This window comes from Ciconia boyciana, chromosome 2 (assembly GCF_034638445.1).
Source record: "Ciconia boyciana chromosome 2, ASM3463844v1, whole genome shotgun sequence".
NCBI classification, from domain to species: Eukaryota; Metazoa; Chordata; class Aves; order Ciconiiformes; family Ciconiidae; genus Ciconia; species Ciconia boyciana.
Genome location: NC_132935.1, coordinates 4,670,500 through 4,682,900, shown reverse-complemented (window position 1 = coordinate 4,682,900; position 12,401 = coordinate 4,670,500). Strand labels below are relative to the sequence as shown.

Sequence of the window (12,401 nt, the reverse complement as noted above, 5' to 3'; positions counted from 1 at the left end):
TCTATTTGCTTATTTACCTTTTTATTAATAAACCAGAGAAGCTGAATTTTAAAACATTTCGAGCCACACCTTCAATCAACATAAACCAGCACCACAACAGTGCGGTTCATTCAGCAACACGAACTCTCACCAGGGGAAGCGCAGCATATAAACAGGATAGTAAGTTCCCATGCAGCAGGACAGGGCTTGTTTTATCTGGCTCCTATTTCCAAACAGTACAACATTAATCTCTAAGGCTTGCACTGGCACTGCAGCCATAATGGGGTCAGTGTATTTAACTCTGATCGGGTAGTAAACAACACATAGAGTCGTCCTGGGTTCTGGACAGCCTCCACAGACCAAGTGGAGACGCTTGGAGTGTCAAACAAAGCCACCGCCATCACTCCAGGATGGGTGACAGCTTCTCCATCTTTCATGGTCGCAACGTGAGTAGCCTTGCCAGAAGCACGCCTGATGTTCTTCGTGGTAGTGATCAGAATGCTTAATCACAAGTTTCCAGACAAACAATTTAACTGCTTAACCACTGCATAATAGCGACTAAGACATCCCGCTGAGATATGTCATGACAACCTTTTAACTGGAAGCACAGCCAAAGACATCTGAAATCTCTCCAGACCTGACTACAATCAGCCTTTTACCTCAGGAAGCTCCTCAGATGCATTCTTGAGTGGAAAAAACAGGTAAGGAACACGACAGTTTCAACCCTTATTACAACTTATGACCTCAAAGTAACACAGCTAGAAATACTCGCAGGAGAGCTTGACTCCAGCAGAAACCTACTCCAGAAGGAGATTCCACTTTGGGTGTACACAGGATACCTACATGAATATAAATTTCTATGAGGAGTTTTCATGTGTCTATTGTCTCTCTCATAAATATCCTATAACTCTAAGGAAGTCACACAATCATGTGCCAGTTGTATGCTGTTTACTGTAATCACATTGACTTTAATTAGGTTTCCAGAGCTAACATTTACATCCCGAACAGAAAATAGGCTAGTACAGCTGAGCAAAAGAGAATGGGAAGCCCTTAGAGGAATTTCCTATCAATAATAGGTAAGTGATAGGTCACCCTTCCCTCCCTTTAACCCAGAAGGAAGAAAAAAAAAAAGCTTTTTCAATAGCTAGAAAACTGGATAGCACTCATTTTTACTCATTTGTCTAAAGAACCCAAAGATATTCAACACAGCTAATTTGAAAAATAGTTTAATATTTGTCCTAAATTAGGCGAACGTGTCAAAAAGTAGAATTTCAATACATTGTATTTAGGAAGCTGTTGAAAAATCAAGACAGACCAAAGAAAGGCTGAAAGGCGCAGGATACCCTAGGCTCTCTCTCAGTATCTATCAATAATACCTTGTGCTTCTGTAAATGAGTGAAAATGAATTGCTTGCTCGTAAATTAACAAAGCTGATGTTCTACTATGAATAAATTGAAGTTGGAATAATATACTCCCAGTGTGACTACAAACCTAATTTCCCTATTTAGTAGGAAGGAGAAAGTGACTTGCACTAGAAAAAGTCTTCACGTAGCACCTCCGACATAGGGACACAGTGTTAATGTTTGTGAAGCACTTCAAATACGTCAAATGCTATTTATATATCAAGTATTACAACTGCTGATGAGAGATTTATATGGGGACCTTAAATGAAGAGCTGGACAAAAGCAAACTACAAAGCTCTGAGGAAAACTAATTTAAAATTTCCATAAAAGAAAACTCCATGCCCTCACAACACCAAAACGCAGGTTGTCCTCTGATGACACTATGTCTGACATTGAAAGAAAAAAGCCCACATCCCTCTTTTTCTCATTATCATGCTACTTGCTCTCTCCTGCACTGATCCAGCGCAAACATTTGTACATCACATTATAAACTAGACTGGGGAACTGATCCAGCCAAACAAGAACTCTGACACTGAAGCACAGCAACAAGTATCTACTGAAACTACAGCCTGAAAACACGTTATTCTGGTGCCTAGGATTTTGTCACCATGCAAGCCCAGAGACACCATCAACTCAAGCAACACATCCACCTAAGTGCCTCAGCATCTTTCACACTTAAGCCTTACACAGATCAGTCATCCAAAGTGCGTCCCCACATCCACACATCATTCCATAGGGAACCTCCGAGCACACACCGATAGCATTGACAAACAGAGCCGGTACAGCCGTGCTTTCCAGTCTCCTCAGCTGAATGAGCACTCTTCTGATCCTACTGCCCACTAGCATAGCTTCCTAAATAAATATAACAGTATTTTAAATGTTGACAATAAGTTTAGTTTTCCAGAAGCTTAATGTATAGAACTCACTACACCCTACCCTCAGTTGCACTTGCAAAGTCTAGGAGCTTCCTTGGATCCAGTCCTGTATGGCTAAACTTTAATGCAGGATGTGCTCTTGACTTGAGGGGGAGGTGCCGATCTCCTCTCTCCGGTGACCAGCGATAGGACACGAGGAAATGGAATGAAGCTGCGTCAGGGGAAGTTCAGATTGGACATTAGGAAAAAGTTCTTCAGCGAGAGGGTGGTCGGTCACTGGAACAGGCTCCCCAGGGAAGTGGTCATGGCACCAAGCCTGTCAGTTCAAGGAGCATCTGGACAATGCTCTTAGTTATATGGTTTAGTTTTAGGTAGTCCTGCAAGGAGTTGGACTTGATGATCCTTATGGGTCCCTTCCAACTTGAGATATTCTGTCATCCTATGACTTGAAGCCACCTGTAGATCTAGGTGTTTTCAGAAAAAACATCAAAGGGCTATTTATATGGTTCTTAAAATGTTATTTTGCATGTGTGTCTCACCCAAGGATATGAAGAGTATTTTGCACAAGTAAAACAGGCATTCTAAAGGCCAAGGGTCTTTTTGTCTGTTACAATTAGTCTGAATATCACAGTACTGACTACCTTCTTTTTTATGCTGCTTATATTTGCAGGTCCATAGTTTTGAGTTCTTGGCACTTTTTTCAAGTTCACAGAAGGGAGGCATATATTAACTAAACGATACCACTATGCTTTGTCACCTGTTGCAATGCATGTAGGCAGGCAACAGAGAAAAAGGGGGGGGCGGGGGGGGGGGGGGAGTAGGTGATACCTATTTTCTAGCTCTTTTACTAGATCAACAATGATTTTATACATTTCTACACATATCTTATTGATGTTAGAAATCAGTGCGCTCCAGTCTGCTTCTGGAGAAGCTATACATCAAAAAGTTCCACTGCCTCAAAGCACATAAATTACTGCATACATGTAGAAATTAGATTTGGATATGTAACCATTGCTGTATACAGCAGATTTATCAAATTAACACCAAAAATACTTAGTGGCGTGGTTTTGAGTCCTGATAGTGTTCACAGGCTTTTTCCACTGAATGTGAAAGAACTTTGTGTGACCAACCTGCTACCCCTGTACTATATTATCATAAGAATCTATTTTAAAAGAGAAACCCAGTAGGTAAAAAAAAAAATCCTGTATAATACATTTGCATTCTCCTTTACAGATAGCAGTAGATACATTAGAACAGCCCTACCACGCGCCAACCCCCCTATAACTCTTCAAGCTATCTGCTTGGTTTAGGAGGAACCAAGAAGCAATAAAGCTTATCTGGCCCATTCAGCACTTGGAAAGCAGCAAGTTCAACTTCTGGCTACCTGGTAGTCAATCAGAATCAGTATCGTGTATACCAGCTCTGCTCCAGACCAGCCACAGCAGCCACTACCTTTCGTCCAGATATCGGGTCAAAATAAGTCAGGTTTGAAAAAGGGGAAGACTTGGAGGACAGAGATTAAGCTGAATAGGTGGAACTGTGGCTAGAAGTTAGTCTTCTCAGTGACTGAGGGTTAGACTGACAAGCCTCTTGCCCTTTTTCAAGACAGGCAATATCCTTGAGAAGTCCAGCATCCTGGAAACCAGGAATGCTGCAGTGGATGATGAGGGATGCTCATAAATAAGGCTTTAATAGCCTATTCCCTGGTGGTGCAGTAACACCGCAGACCTGAGCAGCAGTGCCAGCATAAGCAGGCATTTCCTTTCTTCCTCCAGTTTTCTCAATTGTGTCAGTCTGCAAGACGATGCAGCTAACAAGATTGCAGAACTGATTTGGATTCAAAACAACACTAAAACAATCATTCATTTTAACTTGGACTGAGTTTGCCAAACAGTCACAATACCTATGCCAGCACAACTAAGGTGGCAGCATGAGAAAACGTGAGAAGGAAGCTGGCACTGCTGCTAGAAGAAATACTTGTCTAACTAGGATATCATTTGAGTTGTAGACCTTTGCACTAGAGACTCTTTCCATTCCTCCACCACAAACTGGATCTCCAATCAAATACTCAGGTCTCCTGTATTACTGGGTAAAATACAGCAACCACCCATAACGCAGAAACACCAGCAAAAACTCAAGAGCCCGATGTAGACAAACCTGGAAGGAATGGAAATACTGCACAAACAGCTAGCCAAAACAGAATGAAATACAGACACTGTAGGATGGACTAAGACATGCAAATTGCAAATGGTTTGGGAAGATAAAAATCAGATACGGATAGAAGGGGAGAGTCAAACAGGAAAAGAGCAAGCAACAAATAGTAACACAGTAATGCAGTTTATTAAACTGCTTTAGTGACGTCTTGGCTGAATGTGCTTCAGCCCTTCTCCTTCTAAAAAGCTCAAATGAGGGAACTAGCTGGAATACAGAGTCTTCCAACCCTGCACCCATGCCTTCTACCTGTGAAAAATAAGATTCTGCAGGTGGGTAGGGAAGCTGATGAATTTGCTCTGGTCTTTTTCCCTGATGTAGGGATGGGACACAGCCAAGGCATGCCCCTTGACCTGAAACTTTTTCGGGTCCATTAAGTTAGATATATCTTTATCCTTAGCTAATTATGTTCTTTTCTTCTCCAGCTTTTTGAGTTCTTATTTTGTCAATGTTAAAGAAGCTGACATTTCAGGGTGGTACTGCATAAAAAAGGGAAGAAAAGACATCTGAATGATGAAGAGGCTAAGAGAGCCCTGGACACTGTATCTTTATTTGTCAAAGACTTCTAACAATGCTCCTCTCTAGCTCCAGAAATAAGGACAAAGCTGACAGCTAAAAGTTTTAATGTTAACTCTATGCAGTTTATGTTTTAGTCAGCTAGTTTTACAAAATTGGAAGAAAACAAACCTGTATAAGAATCAAGGTGTGACTCATGTCTGGCAATAACCTGGTTTGAGACTTTTGGTTGTTATTTCCACCTAAATAATGCCATCTTTACTTCTCACAACTACTATTCAAGAATCAAGGATAAGCTCTAAGGGCTAGAAGTTTAAAAGAAGGTGTAATGGATGCAAGCTGGGCACCTCCGGGGTGGGAACGCAGACCACGGAACAGAACTGCACTTCACTGAAAGCCATCTATAAGGGCTCACACAAGGTTTCCAAATGTCTGTTTTCTAAAAAACCCAACCCTTCCCTACCCCCTCAATCTGCTAAATGCAGTGCATTCATTTCTCTACCAAATATGGTGGTTACAATTCTGCTTCAAACCACATCTTCTGAAAACAGAAAGGTGATTTACTTGTAACTGCTGATCAAGATGCAGTGGCAGTGTTTACTTTCAGGGTGCACTTCAGACCAAAGAAATTCCATCTCGGCAACACCCACCTACTTGCATGCCACACCTGAGGCTGTGAACAGGGCAGAGCACGCCCTGCATCCTCTCCAACCCCAAAGCCCTGGAAATCCCTCTCTGTGAATATGCACGTAGACAACACATCCAAATGAAGACATACCAAGATAAATCGGGAAGATAAACAACCTTTCTTTCTCTGGTAAATGTGTTGCTATATATGCATTTTGCAGTAGGAGATCACTGTTTGCACATTCATAAAAGCTTTTTTTTTTTTTTTTTTTTTTTTTTTGGTGGAAGTGAAGCATGTCTTTAGTATTACACCAAGGAAAAACAGGGTAAAGGGAGCATGCCAGTTCTTTGAAATCCAAGAAAGTATTTCCAAGAATTGAAAAGCTGCCCTTGAATCCTTTGCAGAATACAGGCTCATCCCTCAAAGGAAACAGCTGTCTTTGAGGGACTAAATCCATCCAGAATAAACAGAGGTCCACAGCCAGAAGTTCTCCTCAAAGTAAAGCCTACATATAGCCACACTGTTGTCATGGTTAAAGATATTTCAAGTCAAATAGCAAGGAAATTGTACCTTTAGTCTAGCCACTTAAGAGACTCGAACAGAACTTAGTTTTCTGTAAATCTGAGCTTAACAAAATGAGGATTTTAATGAAAAGGGTTTTCCTTCATGATCAAGGATTTGTGTATAATGTATACAGCTAAAGCAGTGTTTCCACTCTTAGGAAGTCATAAAAGATCTTTGTTTTTTTAAAAGGGAAAAGGGCCTTTCCTCAATTCTTTGACTGTCAAACACATCCTTTCCATTGACAAAGGCAAACTTGACTTTGTTAGAAACAGAAGATGTTAGAAATCACTAATCAGGAAAGAAAATTCCACCCTTACTTTCCCTTGGTATTAGTACATTCCACAAAGTCCTACACTTTACCAGCAGAAATACCTTTAATTGGTGCTTCTGGAGATTTCAGACCAAGTCTGACTTCCTTTGAATACTGGAAAGGTTCCTCGGCTATCATCCCAGAAGCTGTGCTAACCAGAGAGTAGTCTTGAAAAATCTTTTTTTCTTTTTAATTGCAGACTTGTCTCAAAGACATCCACCTCTGAGTATTCTTAAAGAGCTCCTTGGAAACAAGCCAAAGGCCAAACCCAGCACCAGTCTCCTTCTCAGTTTGTAATTCAGAAGAAATGGAAGCTCTATTGCAGACCGTCTCCTCCACAAAAGGAGCGGGGGGGAGCAAAACTAAAGGCATAAAAACTTTAAAGGCTATTTTAATCTTAAATTATTCGGCTTGGTCGAACAGCAGTCATTCCAATGGAATGCAGGCTTGTACTCCAACAAGGGTTTACTGTTTCTAAAATAAATGTCAGGACATGGTAATACATCAATGCTAGATCTTTACTATGGAGTACCTGCACATTCAACAGTCATTGTCCCAGTTTAACAAAATAAAGAGCTACATTTGTTAAAAGAACAAAGTTTAACAGCAACTCACCACATTCTTCTTTATGAGGAAAGGAGAACAATACAAAAATCTCATTACTTTTAAAAAAATTATCCAATTAAATGTGCATATATGAAAACTAAAAATTAAGGCAAGCCTCAAGTAACTGCTACTTGCCTGTTCTTTTGATCCTGCTTTTATTAAAAATGACACATTCTTGCTTAAAACAAGGATATGTAACTCTGCAAATGGAACTCAGCACTGAATTTCTTACAGGGACTGTAAGTTTTGGATCCTTAAAGCCCATAACCACAGGTATTTCTGAGCTGGAGAAACCAGAGATTTAATCTCTGCTTTTGTGTTTCAAGTTTCTACATACTTTTTTGGAAAGATAACCTCGATTTCAAGTACCATATAAAGAACCCTAGACATTTGTCCACAGTAGAGGCTTGCAAGGTTAAAAACATACTGAGACACAGTTTTTCTTCCCTTGTACCAAGTAATATACTTTATGAAACAAATCAATCACACTAGACATATATCAAACCACTACACTTAAGCCAGGGAGCAAAGATATTTCAAGTGGCACCCAAAAACCCCTATTCCATGTAAAATAAGTGTATGGTATTGATGATAATGATTCCTGTTGTTGTACCTCTAATCTGTCCGCTCACCAAGTTATCCCTAAACACAGATATGAACTTATTAAATTGACAAGAGACAGATTTTCTGATCATCACCAATGAAAATCCTTGAATTTCACAGGTCTGTTATCACTGTCACAAGATCTACTCCACTTAGGAATGCTGTTAGGGCTTTTCATATGCAGCCATGCTAGAAAATAAACAGTAGGAAAGGAAGAGAAAACATTCAAAACTCTTTAGTCTTTTTTATTTAGTTTTCTCTTGCACAAAGGAAACTTAATAGTGGGCAGAAGGAGACAACAGGTCTCCTTAACTCTGACAACTCTCTCCCTTCGGCAGATTGGAATCGTGTCTTTGCAGTGGAATTTGAAGTATCGTGCAGAGAATACAAATGTTGGAAGGAATGAGCAGATGGGAACCTGCTTCTACAGTAAGAACCTCACAGAAGAAAACAACCCCGCACACCACCTACCACCATGCAAGATTCTGCTTTTGGAGGATAATTAAAAAACAAGCAAACCACAAAGTTTTAAAAGCATTTGACATGTTAAATTGAGCTTCATTTCAGTTTAAATACCGCAACACCTCAAAAATTTAAAGAATAAGCACAGCAAATGGTAAGTAAAGGTCTCAGCATTAGAGAGAATGTATGCTTCAGAATAAACTGGTTTTTCATGCATAAATAATATATCCACATACCTCTAAGATTACAGATACTTAAAAGTTATTCTTAAAAAAATCCCAGCCTTCAGTTTTTCCACATAGACTAACTGAAGGACAACACTGTAGAAATACAAGCAGCAGGTAACTACTGGGGTGGAGAGGAACCAAGTGACTTACTGGGGGGGAGAAAGGACTCCAGCTCAATTTCCCCACACTGTGGGGAATGAGTTTCCAAACAAGACTTTTTTTTTTAAAAAAAAAAAGTCATGTACACATTACATTTAAACATTTTAAACATGTAAACATACACATCTTACATTTAAACATGGGGGGGGGTGGTGGTGGTGGTTTTTTGTTGTTGTTGTTGTTTGGGTTTTTTTTAAACATGAATAGTGTAATTTAATGTCACCTTCATCCCAGCTCTCATCCCTGCCATGAGGTGTCACACAGGCTTTTTGGGGAACATAAAGTGGTAAAAGTCAACTGACATACATCAGTAGTGGTATCTAGACTGATAACCACTGTTCTAAATTTCAAGTTTCTATTCTGCAAAAATGGGAAGAGTTCTCATTTCTTTAATATAATACACAATCATACATCAGGTTACTTTGTTCTCAAGGAAAGCTGGTACCTCTTAAAGCTTTTTCTGAAGTTACTCACAATATACAACAGGTAAAGATTCTTTTAAAATAAACCGCAAAACTTCTGTGTTTGTTTGCTTCCAGACTTTTACCTCCCATTTTTTGAGTATGAAGTTAACACTTAACCTAAAGATGGCATGAGAACGCTAGAAACAGACTTACTCGGACATCAGTAGCATCTCCATGCCGGATAATGCTGGCCCACGTTGTTGGTTCACTGCTATTTTCAAAGTAGTGAAAAACCTTTAAGACTCGTTCCATGGCCCCTGGGGAACGCTCCATCCCAGTACTGAGGTGCGTCTTTGCACTTGAACTTGGTGTATGATTCAAGTTGGGATCAAGGTAAGCTGCTGCCATGGTTTTGCTAGATGCTAGGTATCTGTCATATTCTAGGAAAGGGAAACAAAAAAATAAATGAATTTTAGTTATACCTGAATCTTACACCGATTCATACAAAGCATTTACCAGAAATCCATAAAGACTCATTTTTAGAGGACATTTAGTTGCCTTTTTTGGAGTCCCCTCCTAAAATAGTTATACTATCTACAAACATAAAAAAACTAAATCTACAAACATAAAAAACCTACCCAGATGACTACCAGAGAAACTGCAAGCCCCTTGGAGCAAGTGATCCAAATTTGAACAACACAATCGTTAACAAAAGTGGTATCTTTGGCAAGACTTCTTCCTTTAGTTTCTCAATGACTTAACACCGGCCCCTGCCAAAGTCTTCAAGACCAAATAGTGCCTTCCAGTTTTAACAGGAGTTCCCATTCCTAACATCTCCCAAGTCTGGTCCTGCAACAAGCCTCTAAAGATCAGCATAAGGAAATCCTGAGAGACCAGTCACCGAACTGGAGGCTTTCCACTACTAAGCCGCATGCTAACACCAGGCTCTCGCTAAGACACTGTCACATCACTTGTTTTGTGCTATTTTGGGAACCAGTGTGACTCAAAACCATCCAGAGCTAAATTCATTATTCCCTGAGGAATCATTAAGAACATGACTGTCCCTCATTCTCATCAACTACTAAATAAGCAGCTAAGTTTTATCATTGACTAGCCCGGTTTCTAAGTGATTTCCAAGTCTGGTGGCAAAAAGCATGGACCATGGTATGAGTCTGCATCTCAAAGAAAAAAGAAAAAAAATTGCCTCTTGGCTACTGCTGCAAATTAGTCAGCCACAAGCAGATGGTGTCTGAGAAATCAATGCAGTACAAGAGAAAAGGAGCAAACAATACCTCCTCCCTCGCCTAACACAGTCTCAAGCATCATTCCAGTCTGCTGGCTGGAAAGAGCAAAGAACTGCAGGGCTTTGCTCCAGGGCTTGGACAAGTGCGCAGAGATTTCTGTACCTCCTCCTCACAATGAGCAGCCAGTGAGAAGGCAGTTTTGGAAAACTGGAGATGTTAAAAATAAAATAAACTTGATCTTTTTGGCATAGTATTCTGAACACTTTTCTGGTAGTAAAGCTGGCCTGCAAAAGGGTGCTGGAGGAGAGCAAAACTGCACGACTGACCCTTAGTTTACTCCATTGCGAGGCAGAAGAAAGACCCAGGCTTCCAGCTGAGCTCCCGTAACGCCTGGCTGCCCCTCAACACAGTCTCAACCTGCACCTCAGCCACCAACCTGCCACCTGCCATGGTGCTCTGCTGACCTCCCTGACAACGGGTTCAGGAAACTATTGGGAGGGGGAAGTGATTTGGTTTTTAGGATTGGCTTAGTTTTATACTACAGCTGCCTGAAGTCGCTCACCATAGACAAGCACAGAGGAAGAGAAGCTGAAGCAGCCGGCAGCTAGGGGCAGAAGGGGAGACCATCTCCCCTCCAGCAGCAGCTAGCCATTCACCAGTTCACAGTTCACCAATAATGTCAAACCACACCATGAGCTCAGCTAACAGGAATTCAGCACTCGCAATATCAAGGCTTGAAATCTTCAGACTGTAGATAACAACATTTGCTAGAGGCTAAAACAGGACTTGAAGTCTAATACAACATCTTAAGTGTCTGCCTAATTCAGACCCAAAAGATAAAGAGGAAACTAACAGCCCATCTGTGCAGTATGTCTTTACCTCTTGAATAAATGGTTGAATTGCATTCATCTAAGAACTTTAAGAACTTAAAATTGGCAGTACTGGGTCAGACAAAAGGCCTCTCATGTCCTGCCCTCAGGGAAGATGGTAAGAGCAGGCCAAGGAGACACTTCTCCCAAACATTCCCCCAGTGCCTGACCTTGGAAGGACTTCCCCACCTGCCAAGTGCTAGCTTAGTTTCATAGCCCTGTTGCCTCTGTCTGAAAACTCAATAAACCATTATAGCTTTTGTACCTTGCTTTATTGTTCTCTTTTCTGGCAATCAATACAAATGTATTAAGCCAACCTTAAGCCCACATTAAAATCTTTCCTCCTACCCACCCTACACTAACAGATCCAGATGTGAAAAATGCCAGGAACCCCTCCGCAACGTTACTCTTGACTTATCCTCACCAAAGGAGCTTGCGAGCTGTTTTCATATAAACCTTGACTTGAAAGCTGAAGCAGGTATAAAAATCTCCCCTGTGGCAGACTAATACCAAGACGACATGACTGTACATGCTCCTAACTGCAGGGCTCCTCTCCTGTAAGGTTAAAATAGCCATCATGAAACTCCAAATGTCTGCAGGGTGAGAGGTTTCATTAGGACAATTCGCCCAGCCGAAGCCCTTCAATAGTGCAACCATTAGGAATGAAATGGCAGTTTTCAGGCTCAGATGTGGGCCACTTCAAGCCTTCTGCATTATGGTCTGCCTCTTTCAGAACAACCTACTCCACCTCAGGGGCACCAGTAAAAACGCTAAGCTTTACTTCAAGCTTACCCACACAAATAGCAAGAAAATTTGCTACAAACCAAAGTGAGATGAGTAATTTTTTAGTAAAGAGGAACTAAAAGAAAGCCTGCTTTAATATTAATTTGCATATAATTTTAACATACACATTCATCAGGTTTTATTTGGCAGAGAAAGAACAGGGAGAAAAGCTACAGGAAAATGTAGAAACAAGCATTTAGAAGATGCCTGACCACAGACTTAATACAGAAAATCTACATCCCTTTGGAGCAGCAAACAGAAGGGCAATGAAAGACATCTGTTCCTATACACAGAAGTGCTCTTAGGCAGCGTAATTTCAGGCAAAACATTATTACAACTTTTTCATATTCATCACATGAAGGGAAAATGTAGAATCAAACATCAGACTGACTGTGTGAGGTACAGGTTATTGTCAGTTTTCACAAGGTTTTACGGGTCAGAGGTTTTTAAAGGTAAAACAACCTCCTACGCAAAATTAGAAAAGCAGTTTTCCTTCAAAATTTGATCATCTTTGGGTTTGTGACAACTTATTCACAAAATCCCAATGCTTACTTTATG

General features: G+C 40.6%; 1 protein-coding gene across 8 annotated transcripts in view; it reads right to left on the bottom strand.

Moving 5' to 3' along the window:
* Nucleotides 1-12,401, bottom strand: part of PTK2 (protein tyrosine kinase 2) — a 232,081-nt gene that overhangs the window by 130,550 nt on the left and 89,130 nt on the right. For 6 of the 8 annotated variants that reach the window (XM_072851822.1, XM_072851825.1, XM_072851823.1 and 3 more), the window contains one exon: nt 9,161-9,387. In XM_072851822.1, the coding sequence (XP_072707923.1) occupies nt 9,161-9,355 (195 nt within the window). In that variant the 5' untranslated portion in view covers nt 9,356-9,387. Of the gene's footprint in view, nt 1-6,548; nt 6,752-9,160; nt 9,388-9,585; nt 9,709-12,401 lie in introns of those variants that run through there. The other 2 variants (XM_072851826.1, XM_072851827.1) reach the window with 2 other exon arrangements.